At 59.0% G+C, this 22,176-nt stretch overlaps 3 protein-coding genes and 1 long non-coding RNA gene across 8 annotated transcripts in view; 3 read left to right on the top strand and 1 right to left on the bottom strand.

The window, feature by feature from the left end:
• Positions 1-1,566: 1,566 nt before the first annotated feature.
• On the top strand, positions 1,567-9,266 carry NLRX1 (NLR family member X1). 4 transcript variants are annotated; one of them, XM_051638548.1, is made up of 12 exons: positions 1,567-1,693; positions 1,920-2,279; positions 2,808-2,934; positions 3,219-3,346; positions 3,565-3,622; positions 3,748-3,911; positions 4,033-4,130; positions 4,324-4,940; positions 5,376-6,790; positions 7,565-7,651; positions 7,750-8,001; positions 8,546-9,266. In XM_051638548.1, exons 4-12 carry the CDS (start codon positions 3,243-3,245, stop codon positions 8,862-8,864), a joined length of 3,114 nt encoding a protein of 1,037 aa, XP_051494508.1. In that variant the 5' UTR covers positions 1,567-1,693; positions 1,920-2,279; positions 2,808-2,934; positions 3,219-3,242; the 3' UTR covers positions 8,865-9,266. The 4 variants fall into 4 exon arrangements, with proteins under 4 accessions (XP_051494508.1, XP_051494510.1, XP_051494507.1 ...); XM_051638550.1 differs by having other exon boundaries at positions 1,567-1,986; positions 2,787-2,934; XM_051638547.1 differs by having other exon boundaries at positions 1,567-2,279; positions 2,787-2,934.
• Positions 9,267-9,354: 88 nt separating this feature from the next.
• On the top strand, positions 9,355-13,884 carry NHERF4 (NHERF family PDZ scaffold protein 4). 2 transcript variants are annotated; one of them, XM_051638552.1, is made up of 10 exons: positions 9,355-9,675; positions 10,290-10,317; positions 10,663-10,727; positions 10,941-11,152; positions 11,263-11,449; positions 11,543-11,679; positions 11,750-11,954; positions 12,475-12,671; positions 12,850-13,020; positions 13,254-13,884. In XM_051638552.1, exons 1-10 carry the CDS (start codon positions 9,660-9,662, stop codon positions 13,296-13,298), a joined length of 1,263 nt encoding a protein of 420 aa, XP_051494512.1. In that variant the 5' UTR covers positions 9,355-9,659; the 3' UTR covers positions 13,299-13,884. The 2 variants fall into 2 exon arrangements, with proteins under 2 accessions (XP_051494512.1, XP_051494513.1); XM_051638553.1 differs by lacking the exon at positions 12,850-13,020.
• Positions 13,885-15,950: 2,066 nt separating this feature from the next.
• On the bottom strand, positions 15,951-17,475 carry LOC127393406 (uncharacterized). Its single transcript, XR_007891455.1, has 2 exons — positions 17,256-17,475; positions 15,951-16,790 (listed from the first exon to the last, which is right to left on the bottom strand). It is a non-coding gene; the product is annotated as an uncharacterized LOC127393406 (long non-coding RNA).
• Positions 17,476-17,814: 339 nt separating this feature from the next.
• CBL (Cbl proto-oncogene) overlaps positions 17,815-22,176 on the top strand; it is a 38,723-nt gene continuing 34,361 nt past the window's right edge. The window contains exon 1 of the mRNA XM_051638546.1: positions 17,815-18,212. Coding sequence (XP_051494506.1) covers positions 18,066-18,212 — 147 coding nt within the window. The 5' untranslated portion in view covers positions 17,815-18,065. The remainder of the gene's footprint in view (positions 18,213-22,176) is intronic.

Below are 22,176 nucleotides of genomic sequence, written 5' to 3'. Positions count from 1 at the left end.
GCATGAGGTGCCCTGGAGAGCTGCACTGGTACTCCCAGTACAGAGGAGGTGGCAGATGAATGTCTTGGTACAGAGGGGTGTGAGTGAGTGGTCTGGGCACCCCGTGGCACAGAGGACCTGGGTCTGGCTAAGGCACCCTCAGGGCTGTAGGGCCAGGGTGCCCAGGCTGGGCAGGTGGGGAGCACCCACATGCTGGGCTGGCACACAGCAGTGAGGATGCACTTTATCAGAGCAGGGAAGAGGGGCTGTGGGTGTCTCTGGCAACAGGAATCCCATCGGGGAACGTGTCTGGATAATCATGAGGAGTGTGATGGAGGAGAGCAGGCTTCTCCCCCACACCTCCTCTCCTCCCCCTGCCTTCCCTTGAAATGCACTTTGAACGGATGCGGATGTGGCTCAGCCCATGGCTCCAGCTTACTGGGAGCACTGGTTGAACCTCAGCCCATCTTAAACTGCTCCAGCCCCTGGCTCCTTCAGCCCACAGGCACGGCTGCCTCGGGCCCTGCCTCTCCCCCAGGTGTGCTGTGAATGCAGGCAGGGGCAGGGCCTCTCACCTCCGTGCATGTCCAGGCCACCTTGTCACAGGCACAAGAAGAGCAAACGCATCATCCCCTGGCTGGTGCTGGGTTTGCTGGAGAGGAGCCTGGCCTAGAGCAGGGAGGGGATGGGGCTTCTCCCAGGGATTTTCCTCACCGCCCCCCCCCCCCAAATCAGGCAATAAACCAGTGTTTCATTCTCACTGTGTGCGAACACCGTTTGTCCCGTGCCCCTGCCTGGGATCCCTGCGTGCATCCTTCTGCTTTTCCAGCCTTTGCCTTGTCCCCATGTGCAGGGGAGGTTGCACAGCGAGGTGTGTGACCCAGGGCAGGGCTGGGCCACGCAGCCAGGGGCAGTTATTGAAACCCGGGCTTCCCATCCAGCCAGAGACGAGCTGCTTCTTTTTCCTGGGACCGTTTGCTGAAATAACAGGTACAGACAGCAGGGAATCTGCTCACACAGCCACAGCTCAGCCAGCTGTGGGTGGCATTTGCCCAGGTCCTTGCTGGGAAGAGGCTGCACAGTAAGGCCAGGGCAGTGTTGCCCTCAGCTGCAGCCTGGCAGGAACCAGGCAGGGCAGAGATGAGCCCCTGGGCTCTGGGGGGAGCTCGGGGTTGCTGGCAGGGTCCTGCTGGCTCTCTGCACTGTGCCACACATGCAGGTAAGTGCCCTGCAGGGAGGGACAGGGTGCCTGGGTCCCAGCTTGCAAGGGTCCCAGGAGCTGTGGAGCAGGTGGAGATGTCGCGGCTTATTTCAGTCGTTCGGAGACGCCAGCTGTACTTGTTGGATTTCACACATCAATAAAACTTATATTTATAGGGTACTGCCTGGATGCCTGAGTGGCCAGAGGGCACGCATGGGAGGGGAGGGGTGTGTGCTCTGGGTACACCCAGGGGGGTGTGGATGTGGGTGCTGGGAGGGCAGGGGGCTGCACGCGCTGCTGGGGGTGTGCAAAGGTGAGCGGGTCCGTGGGCTCCGTGCAGGTCTTTTTGGGGGGTGAGGGTGACCTTGGGGGTTATGGGGGTGTGAACCACGCTGCCTGTGGCTGGCTGGGGAGCAGTGCTTCCCGGGACAGCACCCAGGGAGCCAGCAGAGCACACACAGCTCCACGGGCAGCGCTGGCTCTGCCCACAGCAGATCTGCCAGCAGCAAGAGGGTAGGTCTATCCGTGTGTGTGGGCAGGTCTGTGCACCTGTACTGCACAGCTGGGTGAGAGCAGGTGGTGCTGGGCTGCCCTGCCTGCCCAGCTTCCCCCGGCCTCTTTTCCCTGTGGGATTGCTGTTGTCTCATTCCCTGAGCTGTGCTGTGTGTGTGAGGCAGTGGCAGCTGAGCACGGGGAAGGGGGGGAAATTAATTCCGGAGCAAGGTTTGTCCTTTTGCAGAGGCACTAGCTGGGGATGCAGAGCCACCAGACGTGTCCGGAGGAAACCTCCCCTTGCAGTACTGCTGGTAAGACCTCCAGAACCCCCCAGACGTGCCCCCAAAGTGGGGCCATGGCCACTCTCACCACCCTGTTGGGAAAGCTGGTGACTGCAGGCGCAGGGCAGGACGGGAGCGCGTTGCAGGAAGTTATAGCTGCGAAACTGCCACCTCCGGAGAGGAGCCTCTTCCCAGGACAGGGATGGAAAGAGGTGGCTGAGCAGCACCAGGCTCTCCTCCACGGGTCCCACGGGCTCAGCCCCTGGCAGCAAGAGCACAGGCAGCCGTGGGCTGAGCCTGCCCATCAAGAAGTCCTGCTGGAGGTAATCCCGGTGCTTTGGGCACAGCTCTCGTGCTCCCCTCGCTCAGCGGCAGCTTCACCTTTGTCCTGGGCTCCAGGTCCCCGTTCCACCAGGACCTAGGTCACTGTGTCCCTCTGGACACAAAAGCTGGGAGGTGGGAGGCATCAGCAAGGGAAGGGGAGGGCGTGTGGGCCAGGCATGAACCAGAGGGGTCCCTGAAGGGGGTCTGCAGTGGACGGACTGCGTGGGACCCTTTGGTCGACGATGTCCTGGGGCTGGGAAGGGGTCAGGAGCCAGGCATGGAGTGGATCAGGGTTCACTTGCTGCAAAGGCCTTGAGCCCAGGACACTTGGGTTCAAGGTCAGCTCCACTTCCCCCGCCCCTGTGCTTCAGTTTCTCTATCTGGGTAACGTGATGAGAGAGTGCAAAAAGCCTGGGCTGTGGGAGGTGTGAGCGAGCTGTGGTCCTGCTCATTCTCTCCTGGGATTTTCATACTGTCCCTTCCTATCTGCTGGGGTTTGCTTACAGCCTCCCTCCCCCGTGCCTCAGTTTCTCAGGATGTTGGGGGCTGTGAGCACAAGCTGTTTTCCTGAAGGATCACCCTGTGGAGCTGGGGCGGGAGCCTGAGTCAACACCAGCACAGCCGGTTCTGCCAGACTGGACTGTATCAGGGCAGGTAAGACTGGGCTGGGCTCTGCTGTGCTGCATCCATGGGGAGCAGAGCTGCTGATCCTGTCTTGCCCTGCCCCGTAGAGCTGGGCCCATGTGGGACTGCTGCCTGAGCACCCCAGAGCTTCTGAGCCCCTTGTCCCTCTCTGGAGATGGGCACTTTGCCTGGGAAAAAGCACCCTGGGATGGGCTGGGGGCCGGTAGAACCTCAGGCTGCAAAGCTGGGCTGGGGCAGGGAACTGGCAGGTCCAGACACCCAGCCTGCCTCATGGGCTGTCCCCTCTCTTTCAGGCAGAGGATGTCACGGGCCATGCAATGCCAGAGCTGCCTGCCCAGGGGCAGCTGGAACCAGCTGCATCAATTCCTGCCAGGGGGCAGGGGGACCCGCAGTGTGTACCTGTGTGCTGCTTCAGTGCCAGGTGAGCTGGGCTCTGCACCCCGAGGGACTGTGACCCTGAAGCTGTCCTGCCCCCTGGGGAAGCCCTGTCCCTGGTGAACATCCCTCTCTAGCTGCACAGTGGAACCCGCACAGTTTGTGGATCATCCCAGCAAGACATGAAGCCAGTGAGCTCGATGGTGTGAGCTCAGCTGGGCTGGAGAAGGCCACCCCTGATTGTGTGTGTTCTTTCCCCCCCAGGCACTGCAGGCAGCTTCCTCAGGAAGATCCTTCCCTCAAGCAGCATCTTCCTCCCCAGGTACAGTGCCACACAGCTGGGGCCTGGCCCATTCTGCCCTGTGGCTGGTGGCCACGAGACCTGGGTGGCTGAGCTTGGGGCCATCGGGGCTCTGCGGGCAGAGATGCTGCTTTGTCTCCCCCTAGAAACCAACCCAGCCCTCACTCCCTGCCTGCTCTGAGCTCAGCCCACCTCCTGTGCCCTGCTGTGGGTTTGCTGGGGATGCACAAGCACACGCCTTGCTCACCTGCCTTCAGTTCCCAGCCCTGCTCCTGCCCTGTCTGCTCCCTTGGTGCGGGGGAAGGAAGGGGTGAGCTGGCTCTACTCAGCACTTCCCATGGGACTCGCTTGTCATCTGCCCACCCTGCCCCAGGCAGGGCTTGGAGCTGCTGGTCCCTGCCCTCCCGGTGACACTTTCCCTCCTCTTGCAGGGGCTGTGCTCACCACCAGGGAGGGTCCCAGGGGCGCTCTGCCCAGCCCAGCTCCTCTCGCCATGGCCTGTCCCAGCTGAGGAACGTGGCCTATTCTGGTAAGCTTGCAGCCACGTGCTGGGGGATGGAGGGTCCTACACAGCAGGCTGGGGACAGCTGCTGTCCTGGGCAGCCTGTGGCTTCTGGCCTTCTTTCCACAGACACCTCACTGCAGTAGCCTGGGGCAGGCAACTTTCCCAGCCCACTGCCCCTGAGAAGGCCTTGACTTGTCAAGCACCTTTCTCTTCCCAGATGCCATCAAGCAACACCAGAAGCGCCTGTCCGCGTGGTTCAGCCACCAGCCCAATGAAGAGAGGCAGTTTGGCCCTTCCTTCTCACTGGACGCAGTCCACGTGGACCCAGTGATCCGGCAGAGCTCCATGGAGGAGATCCTGAAGCCCTCACCTGACCTCACCATCCAGAACCAGCTCCAGCAGCCCTGCAGCCGGGTTATCACCCTCCAGAACCTTTTCGACGTGGACGCCTGCGGGCGGCAGGTGAAGAATGTTGTGCTGTACGGCACTGTGGGCACAGGGAAGAGCACCCTCATCAAGAAGATGGTGGTGGACTGGTGCCACGGTCGCCTGCCCCGCTTTGAGCTGGTCATCCCCTTCTCCTGTGAGGACCTGTCCCACAGCCATGCCCCCATCTCCCTGCGGCGCCTCATAAGCAAGAAGTACCAGCACCTCCGGGACGTGGTGCCGATGCTGGGGGCTTCCAACCTCAAGGTGCTCTTCATCCTCAACGGCCTGGAGCGCCTTAACTTGGACTTCCGTCTGGCGGGCACGGAGCTGTGCTGTGACCCCAACGAGCCTGTGCCTTCCTCTGCCATCGTGGTCAACCTGCTGCGAAAATACCTCCTGCCAGAGGTCAGTGTCCCCCTGCAGCTCCTTGGTGCTGGGCAAGGCTGGGGGTGAGCCCTGGGGCACCCCACCCCTGGCTGTTGTGCTGATAGCTTGGCTGGGGGTGAACAGGCAGTCTCCAGTGGGCTCACCAGGGTGGCCTCGTGTCACTGTTCATGTGGGATCTCTGTGGAGGTCTGGTAAGGCAAAGAAGGCAGTCTGCTGGGCTGTGGGCTTCCAGGCTCTCTGTCTGTCTAGCGCAGGGTGGGGAAAGTGTTTCTGTCCCCTCTGCCTGGGACACAGTTGAGCCAACGCCCTTTGAGCAGCAGCTTCTTGAACCCCAGCTGCTGGGTGGGGTGAGCTTGGTGGACTGGATGTGGGTTGTCTGCTTGGGACCCTGCTGAGCTTAGATCAAAGGCACAGAGGGAGCACTTCCAAACTCACCCAGCCCTCTGCTTCCAGGCCAGCATCATCGTCACCACGCGCCCGTCGGCCGTGCGCCGCATCCCCGCCAAGTACGTGGGTTGCTACGCTGAGATCTGTGGCTTCTCTGACACCAACCTGCAGAAGCTCTACTTCCAGATGAGGCTCAGCCAGCCCGGCTGCAGTGGAGAGGGCAGCGTGAGTAGCAGCTCAGGTGAGCAGGAAAACTTGGTGGAGATGTTGTCAAGGAACTTGGAGCGCCACAACCAAATAGCTGCTGCCTGCTTCCTGCCCTCTTACTGCTGGCTGGTGTGCACCACCCTGCACTTCCTCTACTTCACCAGGATGGTGCCTCCTAGCCAGACCTTAACTGGCATCTACACCAGCTTCCTGAGGCTCAACTTCAGCGGGGAGGTGCTGGACAGCACCGACCCCACCAACATCTCCATGATGAAGTACGTGGCCAAGATGGTGGGCAAGCTGGCCTACCAAGGGGTGATGTCCCGCAAGACCTGCTTCTCAGAGGATGACCTGCAGCAGTGCTTTGAGGTAGAGATGAAGACTGAGAGCGAACTCAACCTCCTGGAGGTCTTCCGCAGCGATGTCTTCCGCTTCTTCCTCACTCCATGCATGCAGCCAGGCAAAGAGCACACCTTTGTCTTCACCATCCCGGCTATGCAGGAGTACCTGGCAGCCCTGTATGTGGTGCTGGGTGAGAAGAAGACCCTGACACAGAGAGTGGGGAAGGAGCTGTCAGAAGTCATTGGGAAGGTGAGCGAAGACGTCGCTGTTGTGCTGAGTATCATCTCCAAGGTGCTGCCCATGCGCTTCCTGCCAGTCCTTTTCAACCTGCTCAAAATCTTCCCTCGCTACTTCTCCCGGCTGAGCGGTAAGGACCGGGATGCTATTGCCCACACCATGGCAGAGGAGCTCTTCAAAGAGGAGGACTACTACAACGATGATGTCCTGGACCAGATCAATTCCAGCATCCTGGGCGTGGAGGGCCCCATGCGCCATCCTGATGAGGCCCCCGATGATGAAGTCTTTGAGCTCTTCCCCATCTTCATGGGTGGGATCCTGTCCCGCCGCAACCGCGCCATCCTGGAGCAGCTGGGCTGCTCCATCAAGAACCTGGCAGCCTTTGAGATCGCCAAGGCCATGAAGAAGACAGTCATCAGGAAGAGCCGCAAGGGGCTGCCCCCCTCCGAGCTGATGGATTATCTCTTCTTCCTGCACGAGTTCCAGAACGAGCGCTTCACCGCCGAGGCCATCCGCTCCCTCCGGGCTGTCAACCTCTCCTCCGTCAGGATGACCCCTCTCAAGTGCTCTGTCCTGGCAGCTGTCATGGGCACCACGTGTCACGAGGTGGAGGAGCTGAACCTGACCTCCTGCAACCTGGACACCAGCAGCCTGAGGATCCTCTTCCCTGTCCTGCTGCGATGCAAAGCCCTCCAGTGAGTACCCCCTTCTTCTGCCCTTGGGCAGCACTCAAAAATCGGGCTCTTGCTCACCACAGGGACACACTAGGAGCTCGAGCGTGGCCAAGGCAGGGGAGGGCACGCGTGCCCTTGTTTATCCTCAGTGGAGACCGAGGGGACTACAGCTTCCAACATGCAACGCTCCTGGAGCAGCCTTCCTAGGGCTCTGCATGCTGGGATCTGCAGTCCCAACACACCCTCCTTGGCCAACTCTGGTGTCACAGGCTGGGCTGCCAGCTCCCCTGCCAGACCCGGGGGCCTCCCATTGCTTGTCCCCCCCGAGCCACCCCGCGTCCCCCTGTAGCTCCGGGCAGGAGAAACCCATCCCAGGGGAGGGCTGCCCTCCCAGCCCGTTTGTCCTACTGCAGTGTTCCTGCCGCCCAGGGGGTGGCGAGCCGTGCTCAGCAGAGGTGGACCCGGCTCTGCTGCGGGGCTCTGCAGCATTTCCTTCCTCCGGATGCTCAGGAGGGCTTGGTGGGGTCCTGATCCCTCCTCAGACCTTCACCCACCCCCTGCGGCACATGCAGCCCCTTCCCCTCCCTGGCTCCTGCTGCCACAGGCTCTGCTGGCTGATGCGACCCAAGCTCGGGTGCTCTCCTGGTGGAGAGGGAGCCTTGTGTGGGCTTGTCTGAGGGAGCCCAGGTAGGGTGGTGATGGGAAGGGCCAGGGAAAATGGAGAGAACAGGGTCCCCAGCCCCAGAGGTAACAGCCGTTTCCATCCTGCCACCCCCTTGACTCGCTCTGCCTCAGCCTGCAGCTCAACAGCCTGGGCTCCGATGCCTGCAGGGAAATCCGTGACCTGCTCCTGCATGAGAAGTGTGTGGTGAGCAACCTGCGGTGAGTACTGCCTCTCTCCCTGCAGGGAGCTGCCCCTGCTGCCCACCACGGGCCCCCTGCCCAGCCTCAGCATTACCCCGAGCTCCTTGTGTCCACAGGCTGGCAAACAACCCCGTGGGCGAGCAGGGGGCACAGCTCCTGGCTGAGGCGCTGGCAGGAAACCGCTCGCTGACCCACCTGTCCCTGCTGCACACCGCTCTGGGGGACAGGGGTGCTGAGGTCATTGCTCAGCACCTGGCTGAGAACCAGCACCTCCAGGAGCTGAACTTGGGCTACAACTCCCTGACGGACACGGCTGCCCTGCGCGTGGTGGAGGTGGCCAAAAAGCACGCGACGCTGGACAAAGTGCAGTGAGTTCTCTCTGCCCTGTATCTCCCCTCTCGTGGGACGTGATTCTGACCTGGTGTCCCTCCCCGTGGCAGTGAGCAGGGAGCCCCCTCTCTGCCTCCTGCCCCCAGCTCCCACAGTGTCGTTGTGTAGACTCATAGAATGGTTTTGGGTTGGAAGGGACCTGAAAGATCATCCAGATCCAACCCCCTGCATGGGCAGGGACACCTCCCACCAGCCCAGGCTGCTCCAAGCCCCATCCAACCTGCCCTTCAACACTGCCAGGGATGGGGCAGCCACAGCTTCCCTGGGCAACCTGGGCCAGGGTCTCACCACCCTCACACTCCAGAATTCCCTCCTCATGTCTCACCTCAATCTCCCTCTTCCAGTTTTCATCCCTTCCCCCTTGTCCTCTCCCTCCCTGCCCTTGTCCCAAGCCCCTCCCCAGCTTTCCTGGAGCCCCTTCAGGCCCTGGAAGGTGCTCTCAGGTCTCCCTGGAGCCTTCTCTTCTCCAGGCTGAACACCCCAACTCTCTCAGCCTCTCACTCCTTTTCTCTCAACCCACAGTCTGTACTTCAACGACATCAGTGAGGATGGCAAGCGGGCGCTCCACAGCCTGCGCATGGACAGGGACGGCGTCAGGGCCCTGGTCTTCCTTACAGCAGGGACTGATGTCTCTGACTACTGGTCCAATATTCTGAACGTGGTGCAGAAGAATCTGCCTTTCTGGGACCACGAGCGGGTCCGGCAGCACCTTGCCCTCTTCCTGCAGGACCTGGAGAGCAGCCGGAGACAGACTGCCAGTCCTTGGAGGAAAGCCAAGTTCCTACGAGTCGAGAGCGAGGTCAAGAAGATGCTGGGGAAACTGCAGCAGGGGACCCTCTAGCCTGCTGTCCATCCCACACAGCCAGGGAGGGAGCAGAGCTGCTGGGGAGGGAGCACTGGAGTGTGTCCCAGCAGCACATCCCCTTGTGCCCTTATCCACGTGGAGATGCCTAGTGGTTGGGTGCTACCAAGGCTGTCAAAGGTGCTGGGTACGTGGGGCTCAGCTCTCATCTGTGGGCAAGGCTGAAGTGTGGGAGAACTGTACAGAGACCAGGCCAGGAGCAAATGGGACTTGTTCTTCTGGGCTTGTAAAGACCCAGCCCTTGCACCCTGGCCACTGCTGGCCTGGCCACTTAGCCACAAGCAGTGGCAGAGGGGCAGGACTCAGGCTTGCTTGTGAAACCCTTGGTAGCATTAAAGTGCACTGCTTTGTTTCCAGGGAAGCACAGTAGTGCCAAGCCTCGTCTCCTCTCCGGGCCCTTCCTTGGGGAGGAATGTGGAGGCACTGGTGAGGCCGTGTCCCTCCAGCAGCTGGAGTGGAGAGCTCCAGCCCTTTCCCATCTCACGGGGCTAGGATGGGGCAGCCCAATTCTGCTGCAGCCCGTGCTGAACCTGTTGGTCTTCGCCGAGAGCTGCTCTTGGGGGCAGCTGGAAGCTGGGACACCAGGATCTGTTCCCCAGCTGTGCCAGGGTGCTGGTCCCTGCCCCAGGGCTGGCAGTGCCTCAGGGCTGGGAGGGCAGGGGAGACGTCGGGGCTGTTTAACCATTAAACCTGGGGCGTCTTGGAAGAGGCGGGGACACCGGCTTCCCTGCCACTTCACCCTGTACCTTGCTCCCTCTGGCATTCCCTGCAGCCATGAAGCAAACAAAAGGTACGTGCTGGGGGCAGTGGGGCTTCATCCTGAGGAGACCCTTCCCCACACACACCTCTCCAATGTCTGAGCCCTGCCAGGCCATGGGAAGGGGCTAGAGACATTCAGATGGACACTGTGGGGACACTTGTCAGGAGTCCCCTCTCCTTGGGTTTGGGGGTCCTTGTGCTGGAAGAGGTGGGGAGGGGGTTTATCAGAAGGTGGGCAAGGGAGGATTGTCTGTCTCAATCTCCTGGCTCCAGCCAGCTCTCTGGGGCTCTGGTGACCCTTCTCATCCCTCACTCAAAAGCTCTGTAACCCCCCAGGACTTACCTCCACCTGCACACCATCTTCTGGCCCTACCTTTCCCCTGTGCTGCAGGACACTGCTGGACTGGGCAGCAGGACGCAAACAGCAGGTCTCCTGCTGCTTTGAAATACAAGAGGACACTGGTGGTGGGGCCAAGTGCTGAGCTGTGCCCAGGCACACCCTGTAGCTGGGGGGCAGAGGGTGTGGGGGGGTCTGCATGGACTCAGCAAACTGACCATGAGCCTGTGAATGGACAAGCCTTGAGAGCTTGAGAGGGTCTGCTCCTGGCTGCTGCCTCCTGCACTGATTCTTCTCTCCCTCTGCAGGGCTGGAGGGTGACAAGAAATCCATCATGTAAGTGCTGAGCTCCCCCTGGCCAGGGGCTTCCCGGGGCTCATGGTGCCACAGCTGGGCTGTGCTGGGGCACATCCTCAGCTGAGGTGGTGTGGGTCACACCTGCCAAGCCCAGCTGCCTGCCCCAGGAATGTCTTCCCTGAGTTGTTAACTCGGGAGGGATGTGGGGGGGACACTCCAAGAGGGAGAACCACTCCTGGTTTTCCTCAAAGAAGAGGCACTGGAGCTGTGGCTCCAGCTGGTCCTTCCTGGGAGGAACGGAGCTTCCCATGGCAGGGATGGGGCAGCCAGGGTAGGGCTGTGCTGCTGCACTAACCTGGCCTCTCCTGCCCTTTATCATTTCAGAAAATTCGAATTTAACCCCAAAGATGGGATTGACAACCCTGCCTTGTCACTGACTGAGGACACGGGTAAATACCCTTCTCTCCCCAGGGTTGTCCCTGTGTCAGCACAGGGCTCTGGCAGCTGGGAATCCCTGGGTCCTGGGCTCTCTCCTGCCAGGGAGCTGTGGGGAGGTGAAACATGTGAGGCAGCAGGGACGGGGACACCCCAGGCCGGGATGGGGTAGGGAACTCGTGCTGGGCTCCCTGCAGAGCCCTGCACACGGGCTGTGCCCCATGCAGGTGGTGAGGGCGTGGGGGAGCCCCGCTTCTACCTCCTGAGCAAGGACAGCGCCGAGACCTTCGGGTTCTGCCTCCACGAGGAGCTGGGCTGCCGGGGCCATGTCATCCGGCAGGTGGAGCCGGGGGGGCTGGCCCAGCGCAGGGGGCTGCAGGATGGGGACCGGCTCCTCCAGGTCAACGGCCACTTCGTGGACAACATGGACCACCACAGGGTAAGTAAGCTGGGAGCACCTCGGGGAAAGCTTAGGTTCCCCCCCCCCCCAGCCAGAGCCACGGTGGGACCCCACTTCTCCCCAAGGATCACAGCCTGGGTCTTTTCCAGGTGGTACAGAAGATCAAGGCGAGCGGGAACCAGGTCCTGCTGGCCGTGCTGGATGGAGAATCCTACGAAGCAGGCAAAGCCCTGGGCAGGGACCTGTCCCAGATGCTGCCTGCTGAGATCCGCCCTCGCCTCTGCCACATCACGCGGGACAAGAGCGGTTTTGGCTTCAGCGTCTCGGGTCCAGAAGGTAAAGCGGCGGGATGACCAGAGCTGTGAGCCCCCCCCCCAGCCCCCCTGCAGCCCCCTGCTCACCCCAGGCTGCCTCTTCTCCTCCCTGCAGGCGTCAAGGGCACCTTCCAGCTGTCGGTGCGGCAGGATGGGCCAGCGGAGCGAGCCGGGGTGCCACCGGGCTCCTGGCTCCTGGAGCTGAACGGGACCAGCGTCAGGAGCTACTCACACACTCAGCTCAACAGAAAGGTGCCTGCTCCCGCTCGTGGGTGGGTGGGGGACTGGGAACGTTGCTGAGCACCTTGCCTTTCCCCTCCAGCTGAAGCAGAGTGGCAGCAAGGTGACGCTGCTGGTGGCATCCAGTGCTGTGGAGGAGTTTTACCGCCTGCGGGGGCTGCAGGTCACAGCTGCCTTGGCTGACACCTCCTGGCTCCCCTTCAAGGCCCGGGAGCTGCACATGGTGAAGGGTCCAGCTGGTTACGGGTTCCTGCTCAAGGAGGATGACTGCAGCTCAGGGACCACAGGTGAGGGGGCTGAGGGGGACAATCTGTGCCTGAGCATGTCTGGTGGTCAGGAATGGAACCACAGAATCCTAGAATGCCAGGTTGGAAGGGGCCTCAAGGATCATCTGGTCCAACCTCTCTAGCTACTCTAGTTTACATGAGGTGGCTCAGCTCCCTGTCAAGCTGAGACTTAAAACTGTCCCATGTGGGGGAATCCACCACTCTCCTGGGGAGACTGTTCCAATGTCTGACTGTCCTCATGGTGACAAATTTACCTCTTGTGTTCAATTGGAATCTCCCCAGGAGCAACTTGTGACCACCACCCCTTGTCTTTTCCACGTGACTCTTTGGAAATAGGGAGTCTCCACCTTCTTGGTAGCCCCCCTTTAAGTACTGGAGCATGGTGGTAGGAATAGCTGCAAGCCCTGTGCCCACAGCAGGACCCCTTCCCCAGCTGCACACGGGGGTCAGCAGGGCCAGTTCCCCCCTGGCTGGATGTCTCTGTGAGCATCTCCCCACCTTCCCTGTCTCCCTGGGGCAGGCCAGTTCCTGTGGGATGTGGATGTGGGGCTGCCAGCTGAGCAGGCAGGGATGAAGGAAGGGGACCGTCTGCTGGCTGTGAATGGTGAGAGCATCGAGGGGCTGGACCACCACCAGACAGTGCTCAGGATCCGTGCCCATGATGACCAGGTGACCCTGCTGGTCATCGACCCTGCTGCAGATCAGTTCTACCAGTCGGTAGGTTTTGGGGACCCAGCGTGTTCCTGCTCTGGCTAGGAAGCCCTGGGGTGCTGCAAAGCTGGATGGTGGGGTGGAGGTCTTGCCTCCAAGCCTGAACAGTGAGGTCCTCTCCAGGGGACCTGGCTTGCTGCGGAGTGCCAGGAGCTGCATGGCTATCCCTCTTCCTTTCTTCCAGATCGGGCTGTCCCCTCTGCTGTCCTTTGAGGAGGGTGACCCTGCCTCAGGCTCCCACACACCCTCCCTGTCCTCTCCCAGTGGCTCCCCCAGACTCTGTCACGTTGAGGTGGAACCAAAGGGACCAGACTCCTGGCTGGTGGCTGTTGCCAACAGTATAGGGTTCACACAGGTAACCTCTCTTGCCAGGCACTCATGACAGTGCTGACACTGCTCTGAGTCCTGGCACCCTCCTGCCCTGCCTGTCCTAATATCTCCCTGGCACCCATGACACTGGCAGGAGGGGGCTGTGTGGTTCCCCTGGCCACAGGGGCCAGGCAGAAAGACCTCTCCAACCTGCCCATGGAGCGTGGTGGGGTGGGTGGCTGTGTGCTGCCTGCCAATGCCCCCTCTCTGTCCCTGCAGAGCCCACGCCAGGAGGAGCAGAGGAGGCTGCACCAGGCGTTCTAGTGGCCCAGGAGGACCCTGCCTCCATCCAAGCTCCTCCACACAGCACCTCGACCCAGCCTGTTGGTGTCCCCACTCAGCTGCTGTGTCTCTGTCCCTGCAATGGTGCTGGCACCATCACAGAGACCTATCTCCACTGGCTGAGGCTGGCTCCAAGCTTTGATCAACCACGGCGGTGGCTTCTTGTATCCTGAAGACAGAGCTGTGTCCTTGTCTACCCAGCTGCCTCCAGATGTACCTAGAGGCATTGCACTGAAGTTCGTGCCCAGCTCCAAGCTCTGGGAGCTCACAGGAGAGCCAAGACACTGCCCTCCAAGCTGTGACCCAAGGGACTGGGGAGCCTGAGGCTTGGCTCTGCCCAGAGTGAACCTTCAGGCTGCTGTGAGAAGGGGAAAGGCAGCCCTGAAGGAACCTCCCACCTCTCAGCCTGTTGCTCAGCCCTGCCCCTGCATGGACATCTCTCTTGAGCTCCTCCTCTCATCCTCCCTGAGAACCTGTGGATGGTGAGTGTCCACCACCCACCACAGCACTGTTCCTGTGAGAACACTCCGTTTGGGGTCCGATTAAAGGACAAATCCATGTGGCTGTTCATGTGAGTGACGTTGTGGAGAGAACTGTGACTCAGCAGTGCATCCCAGGGCCAGATAGGACCAGTCTTCTCTTACCCACTGCCAGGCCCTTTCTGGGAGCCACAGAAGGCAGAGGGAGACAAACGTGGTGACCACAGGAAGGACAAGCAGGCTGCCTCTGTGCTCAGATCCCAGCAGCTGTGACCAGGCAGGGGCTCCAGCAGGGCCTGACTGGGGGAGGTTTCCCCTTGCAGGGTGACGTATCAGAAGCAGCTGTGTGTGCACCCTCTCCTGCCTGGCAGGGCTGTGACAATGCCAGGGGGGCAGGAGGGAGCCCTGGAGGGAAAGTTTTACCTCTCTGTCGAGCGTGGGAGAGTGAAAACGAGGCACAGAGTTTTGCATGTGGCAAAGACCGCAAACCTCTGGCTGAGGTTTTACCTCTGCTAAAATCAGCCCCTTCTTGAGCACTGATGGAAACAGTGAGGCAACGACTTTTGCAGGCAGGGAAGTCTCTGCCTCTGTGGTCTCCCCTGCCTGTGCTGACCACAGCATCCAGGGAGCAGTGTGTCCGTGGCCAGAGCCTTTGCATGCTGACAGCGTGGGAGGGAGCAGGGGTGGCCAACAGCACACTGGTTTGGGGCTGAGCAGCACCTGCCCAGTACTGCCCAGCAGTGACTTATTCCCAGCCTTTCTCTGCTCCCAAAGCCAGGGGGATGTGGACAACTTTCTGCCATCATTGCTGGCCTCTCTAAGCAACTGCTGTGCTGGACACCGGGGCCTCCTGAGGCAGCACAGGCAGCCCCTGGGCTGGAGCCCCACGTGCAAGGGAAGCTCTGTGCTACCTTCTGGAATGACTTGCTGCTGGGAAGGGCTAGTCCCTAGGAAGGAGATGCAGGGCAGTGGACAACCCTTGCTTGCTCCAGCCCCTGCTTCCCCCAGACTTTACCCAGGGGCTTTTTTGCATGTCAGCCTCCTGGTTTCCTGTACTTCTCTTCAGCTTGGCTTTCTGCAGCCAGAGGGAAGAAGGAAGGGACAGAGTCAAGAGTAGTTCTTTAAAGGGGGTTGGCCCAGGGACGTCAAGAGCTGTCAAATGGCCCAGAGGAAGCCTGCCTGGGGGTGCTTGCCCCTGGAAAACCTGGCTGGCACACACCTCCAGCTCAAACACCAGCACCAGGGCAGTGTTTGTGCAGACACCTGCCAGACACAGAGTCAAGGTGTAGCCGGTTTGACCTGAAGAAGCTCTGCTGGAGAGACACACACTCATTTGTGACTGAGGGCTGGGATTTTGCAGTGAAGATGGAGCAGTGCCACAGTGCGTGGAGGCTTGGAGACCCCTTCCAAACCCCCACCCCAGATGCTCTTCCAGCCTGGCACACACTTGCAGTTTCAGAGGCATGCAGGAGAGGCTGGGGGCTGTCAGAGCCTCCCTCTTGGCCCTCTCTTTGCTCTCACTCACAGCCATGATGTATGAGATGCCCACGGGTGGGCAGAGGCACCTGGGCACACTCTTGGCCACTGGCCACCAGGCTGGAGGGAAGTGATTTCAAAACAACCAGCGTGGTGTGGCTCTCCAGAGCAATGGTGGCAAGTGACCACAGTGCTGAGCATAGCCCTGGCAGGGGCTGAGGGACAGAAGCAACCTGGAGCCCTGCAGAGAGGTGCTGGACTCCTCTTTCCCACAGAGAGGGAACAGTCCCAAGGAAGGTAACCTTTGCTTGAAGTCTCACACGTAAATAGAGCTACGACCTGGAGTGAATCATGCCCAGGGAAGCAGATAGTTAGGAATGCAATTGCTCAAGCATGTTCCCTGATCTCTTTGGATTGGGGCCATGGTGATTTTTATATTTGGCTCTACAGAGCTGGTATAAAACCCTCCCCAGCCCTCTTCCCAGGTACTTGTGGTATCCTGGAGCTGGCCAGGGCACCCTCCGGTGGTCAATCCGGCTTGACTATTAGCCAGAATCCATTAACATCTAATGGGAAAAGCCTCAGGAACACAGCCTCAATAAATGTTGACATATTTGAGGTCAATATAATCCTGAGGAAAATTTGCCCAGGTAATTAAAGCCAGACAAGGAGCTGCCTGTCCCAGAAATATTTACCAAGCTTTACTAAAGGCAGTAAAATCAAGACAGAGAGTTTTATAACCAACCTATGAAGGGCTCCCTTGCTGCTGGTCTGGTGCTTCATGCTGCTTCCTGATGCCTCAGCACACCGTGTGCTGGGCAGGAACTCATCATGAGCCACCAGACAGCCCTGGGCCCAGGGAGAGAGACTCATGGAAGAAAGCAGAGCTGGAGCTGGAGTGGGGCAGCACAGTGTTTTGCTGTGACACAGGCTGATGCAGGATGTGTGTGCACAGCCAGGGCAGGGCTGGGAGGCATGGGTGCTGCAGGAGAAGCAAAGGGGTGAGCTCTTGTTGTGGGGTTCACCTCTAGTCTGGACTCCTCAGAGGTCAAGGTTGTGCTGTCCAACCTAGAAGCCTGAGCCCAGCCTCCAGGCACTCACTATCCCCCCAAAGTGACACTGGCCAAACTGCAGCACTTGCTGCTTTGTTTTGTCTTCTTTCCTCCTCCAAGCCTGTGCTGCGGGGCTGACACTGTCCCTCACCAGCCTCAGCTGGTTTTTGCAAAGGATGTCTTCTTCTACCTGGGAAGGGAGGCTGAAAAGAGGATCTGGAGACAGTGAAGAAACAGCTGAACTTCCTTTCAAGCCCATGTCACAATTTCTGAAGGTTTGGTGTTGTCAGCTCTGCCCCACGACTGCCCTACTCCTGCTCTCCTCTCTCCCTGTCGGAGCTGGGCTGCAGGTACCGGGGCCAGCAGCTCCAGAGGGTTCTTCCTTCCCCTGCCTTTGCAGAGGGAGATGCCGGGAGAGCCAGACACCAGCCTTACAACTGCACCACGGGCTGTTCCCAGGTCCATGCCTGGCAGGGAGAGGCTGGGTCAGCTCCCAGTGGCTGGCTTCAGCACAGAGCACAGCCCCAGCTCCCAGCTCCCGCTCTCAATCCCAGCTCCCAGCTCCAGCTCCAGCTCTCAATTGCAGCTCCAGCCCCAGCTCTCAATCCCAGTTCCCAGCTCCAGCTCCCAGTCCCAGCTCTCAATTGCAGCTCCAGCTCCAGCTCTCAATCCCAGCTCCAGCTCCCAGTCCCAGCTCCAGCTCCCAGCTCTCAATTGCAGCTCCAGCTCCCAGCTCCAGCTCTCAATTGCAGCTCCAGCTCCCAGTTCCCGTTCCCAGCCCCAGCCCCAGCTCCAGCTCCAGCTCCCAGCTCCATCCCGCACCCTCCATCCCGCATTCCCGCTGCATTCCCGGTGGAGGGGGGCAGGTCTGGGTGGGTTTCTCTGCAGAGGGGGCTAGGGGCTCACATTTGGGGTCTCAGCCCCCTTCTCACCCAGCCAGCTTCCTGTTTCCCCACCTCCGAGGGTATGTGAAGCCCTTCAGCTGCTGAGGGCCCCGCTGGGCCGGCTCCGGGGGGGGGGACAAGAGGGGGAAAGGCCTCCGGGCAGGGCCCGTCGCGGTTGGCGCAGCCGCTTCCCCGTTTTCGGCCTGGACATCGGGCCTTCCGAAGAAAAGGGAACCCGGCAGCTGGAAAGGGGAAACGGTCCCGTTTCGCAACCCCCGGAGGCGGTGGGGCCGGGCAGAGGAAGGAGGCGCTGCGGGAAGGGACGAGCTTCCCGGGAAGGGACGAGCTTCCCGGGCCGGGAGCCGGGAGCGGCGCGGCCCTGCCCGCCCGGCCCCGCGCCGTTCCCATGGCGACCCCGCCCGCACCAAACATGGCGCCCTGCCCGCCCTCACCTCCGCGCTGCGCCTGCCCCGGGCGGCGGGGCGGGGCCTGCACACCCCTCACCTCCCCCCCCTCCCCTCCAGGGCTGGCGTTGACCAATCACCGCCCGCTCCTCCCCGGCGGAGGGGGCAGATCCATGCGCGCAAAGGGGGGTTCCGCCAATCAGCGTGCGGCGTTGCCGGGACGGAGGGCGGAGTGACGCTAGAGCCGGGCGCCTCCGCCGCTGCTGCTGCTGCCGCCGCCACCGCCCGCGGCTCCCGCTGCTGCCGCCTGCCCGGCCCGGCCCGGCCCGGCCCCTCCGGAGCCCCCACACGTCCGGTTGCCCTGCAGGGCCGTGACCCGGTGCCGGACGGGGGCGACGGGCCGGGCGCGGGTGTGGGCACCCTCGCGGCCGCCCCCCGCCCCCGCGCCGCCCTGATGTCGGCGCCGCTGAAGAAGGGCCCCGGGGGGCTGATCGGGCTGATGAAGGACGCTTTCCAGCCCCACCACCACCACCTGGGCCCGCACCAGCCCGGCGCCGTGGACAAGAAGATGGTGGAGAAGTGCTGGAAGCTCATGGATAAGGTGGGCCCGCCCTGGGCAGGGCTGCGGGACGAGCCCATGGGGGGTGGGGGGGATCGGGTTGGGGTGGAAGCAGGTTCGGGGGGTCGAGGTAGGGCTGGGTGGGGGGTTTGGGGGTGGGTAGGGGGTTTGTGGAGGGCCCAGAGGTGGGGTGAAGCAGCGGGAGAGGGCTGGGCTGGAGGGTTAGGGGCGAGGAGGTGGCTCTGGGGGCAGAGGGGGCTGCGGGGTCAGGCTGGAGCGGGTGGGATTTGGGGGGGGGGGCAAGAGCTGCATGGCTTGGGGTGGGGCTGGGGGGAAAGGTTTGGGGGGTGAGAGCTGTATAGGGTGCAGTTTTGGGAGGGGGAGGCTGATGTGGGAGTGGGTGGAGAGGCCAGAGGTGGGAGTGGGAGGCAAAGGTTGAAAGGTATGGGGGGGGGGAGAAGAGCTGGTCTAGAAGGGATGAGCTGTGGGGGGAACAGGTGGAAGGAAGAGGGGAAGATTTCAAGTGGGGGATGTGGAGCTGCTCTAGAGGGTCTGGGGTTTGTAACCTCATATTCTTGTAGACTCAGGGGGAGGGCAGTGGTGGGGGGAGAGGCTGGGTGTGGGTCAGGCCTGCTGGGGAGCTGCAGGTGCACCTGGTGGTGCCAGTGGTGGATTCCACCTGTGTATAATTACCCAAAGGAGGAACCGAGCTTGTCTGAAGGTGAGGCTTGGCCTGTGGTAGTGCCTGGGTGGTGAGGCAGAGCGTTTGATTTGTGGCAGCTGAGATTAGCCTTTCCTGAATGAACAGGGACACCTTACTGAGCTCAGCACAAAGCCTTTTCCTTCCAGCAGGCAGCCTGATAAAAACCATAGAACTCTGAATATAACCCTGTGCAATAAATGCATGTGGCTACAGCAAGATAAGGGGTATGAAGTCTAACGTCACACAACCAGGACCTGTGGTGTGGGGATTGGAAAGGCCATCTCCCTTTCTGCAGGGCTCCGGGGTCATTAAGACTCTCCCTTCCTCCACCACCTTTTCAAACGCCAGGAAATGGTCATGGCCTGGGGCAGGACACCAGACCTCTTGGCCTGGTGGTGTGATGGGGTAGGGCAGTTGATTTACTAGCCTGGCTAGGTGTTTTGGTAAAGCCATTGATTTAAGAAATCCTGGTGAGTTGTTAGTGGGATGCTAGTGCTATTTATAGAATGACCCAGTAAGTGAGCACAGGCATCCAGAAGTGGGCATAAAACAAACCTTTTGACATTTTTCCTGGGATTTTGATTGTTCTTCTGCTGTTCAGCTCTTAGAATCGAGGCGAGGCTTGACATGTTGGAGTTCCAAAATGTGCAAGTGCATTTTGGAAGGTTGGGTTCAGGGCCCTAAAACAAGTGTAGAGTAAGAGCATGGCCAGCATTGCCTGCAGTCCTCAGGGAGCATCTCCTCACCACCTTCTGGGAGCAGAGCTGATGGGCATACCTCATCCAATTGCCCTGCAGGCTTCTGCATTTCAACTTTCCTTTCTCTTTTCTCTGCATTGTTTATGCATGCAGTGTCTGAATCTCCTGCAGTAAATGCTAAAGCAGGCAGAGTAGGTGACTTTTTAAAAGACAAATTATTTCCATGCCAAGAAATCACTTTGTGTTGGCTGGCTCACCAAAAAGACATGGTTTATAGTTGTGCTTTGCTGTACTTGTGATGAGCTTTGATCACCTTCTACAGGGAGGCACTGGGAGAAAGGGAAAAGTGCTTTGAGGAGCTGCAGTGGCTCTGTTACAAACAGTGAGGGAAAGCCTAAATGCTAATGAGGGGAAGGTGCTCCTCTTTGGAATATGTTTAACTCACAGGTACAACTTGTAAAAATGCACATCTTGATTTTTGTGCATGTAGTAGGGATGTGAGTATCAACTGGGTTTGACCTCATACACTGGTCTGTTGGCCTGAAGAAAGACTTGGACTACCTTGGTATTTTGAATTGCAGTGGGATAGGTTTGGTTTTTGTGGGGGTGGGGATACTTCCACAGCTTCAGATTAAAGGTGCAAATAAAAATAATCTATTAAACGTGTGCATGTTTAATAGATGTTGTGTTTGCTTCTCAGAAATGTGTGCAGTGTGTTCATGACCTGATTTGTTGGTCTGCCTGATTACTTCGTGTTGTCAAAGCATTTGTAGATCTCTGTTTTCAGATGTGACTGATGAATTTCCTGCGCAAGCTGATTCTTGCCCAGATATTTTCTCCCTGACATGTTCCTGTCCTTCAGATTCTTTTGCTTCAAGTTCTAACGTTTGTCAGGACTAACCTGCAAGTGGTCATGTACAGCACAGACACAAAGCAGCCCTTTTCCTCACTGTGCAGCAGGGTGCTCAGCTGAATTGGGTGACAATCCTGTGTGTATCTATGGAGCAGAGGTGGAATGTGTCTCTGGAAGCTGCACGTGTTATGAGGTGTCTGGTGGACCTGCAAGCTGGCAGTGACAAGCCACACAGCAGTTCCCTTGCAGTCTTTTCAGCCTAGTAAAGTGTATTGATTGGCTCAATTTGGAGGAACTGGTTAATCTGTTTTCGCCATGCTTGCTTATCTTATCACTGTCTTTAGCAAATAAAGCAGTACTTAGTATAAGAAAACAAATCATTTGTTGACTGGTGAAAACGATTTGTATTTTTTACACAAAAGGGTGAGATTACAAATCAGTTCTTGCAAATGGGACCTGGGCAGCAGGAGAAGAAGGTTTGAAGAAGAGGTGGTGTGGTCAGGAACTGCTTGGGATGAAGCAGGGATGTAGCAGAAGAGGGGTAGAGTACATGGAGGAGGAAGATGAGGCTTGAGGTGAGGCTTCTCTAAGCAGTGTGCTGATGCCATTCAGCTTCTAAAACCGATCCAGACAAATGCCACTGTAGGTCACCTTCATTGTAAGCAGAAGAGAAGCCAAATACAAATCCAGCAGCAGAGAAGTTTGAGAAGGTTTTCTTTTGCTGTTGGCTTAAGATGAAGTGTGGTTTTGGTGAGGAACTTGGCCATTTACCTCTTAAAGGAGGGAAAGAACTATGGCTTTTCAGAACTGAGCTGAAAGGGAAAAGCTGTTCCCTGGCACAGAAGCATCTGGGGGCTTTGGACACCTTCTCAGGCCTGGGGCTCTGTGACACTCTGCCCCCTCTGAGGCCAGCAGGTATGTGGTGTCTGTCCCTTTTTGTCAGCATAAGAAGTGGGGTGCCATGCCACTGGGTGCAGCAAACAAGCTGGCACCAGCTTTTTCCTGGGTAGGGCTGGAGATGAGCAGGATGGGGAAGGAATGGAGCAAGAGGATAGGACAGGTGGAGAGGAGGCTGAGGGAGGAGGATTCAGGGCTTATTGGAGTGAAGCAGCAGGTGAGTTGTGCCTGTGACACACTCAGCGTGTGGTGTCACAGAGCAGTGCTGAGGAGAAATACTCTAAATCCAGAGATGAATGAAAGCAAACTGCAGAATCCTGAGGGGAGAGATTCAATTCCAGGCCTTTTGCTAGAATAAGTAGATAACAGATTATTTCTTCACAACTGAAGGAGGAAACTGTTTTGATTATTTTCCCCACTTGAGTTTGGGAAAAGAAAAATCTGTTAAGTCAGTTTTAGGGTTATTTACAGGCCAATCTTTGTGCTAAGCTTGAAATGCTTCTTTTGGTATTTCTAAAAGCCAAAAAATATCTCTGTAAAAGGCTTGTTCCTGAGAGTGGCAAAAGCCAGGCAACCTTGGATGAGTTTGAATGGTAGTTTAAAAGCATGGCTTGCTTGTGTTTGTTGCCATCACACCTAATCAGAAATATTTCCCACTTTTTGCTCAATTTCCTTCCACATTGCTGGTCCCTGTGGAAGGAAGGCCGAGGGGCAGCTGTTCCCAGGGCTGGGAACATTCCTTCTGACACTGTCATGATGCTGCAAGTGCACACGCAGGGAAACCAGCAAAATGCAACTGGTTTCCTTGCTGCTGTGTTATAAAACAACCAGGTTTGCTCAAGAGGCAGCACTTCC

The sequence above is a fragment of the Apus apus genome, chromosome 22 (assembly GCF_020740795.1).
Source record: "Apus apus isolate bApuApu2 chromosome 22, bApuApu2.pri.cur, whole genome shotgun sequence".
NCBI lineage: Eukaryota > Metazoa > Chordata > Aves > Apodiformes > Apodidae > Apus > Apus apus.
The sequence above is the reverse complement of the archived record's forward strand: the minus strand, read 5'-3'. Positions and strand labels throughout refer to the sequence as shown.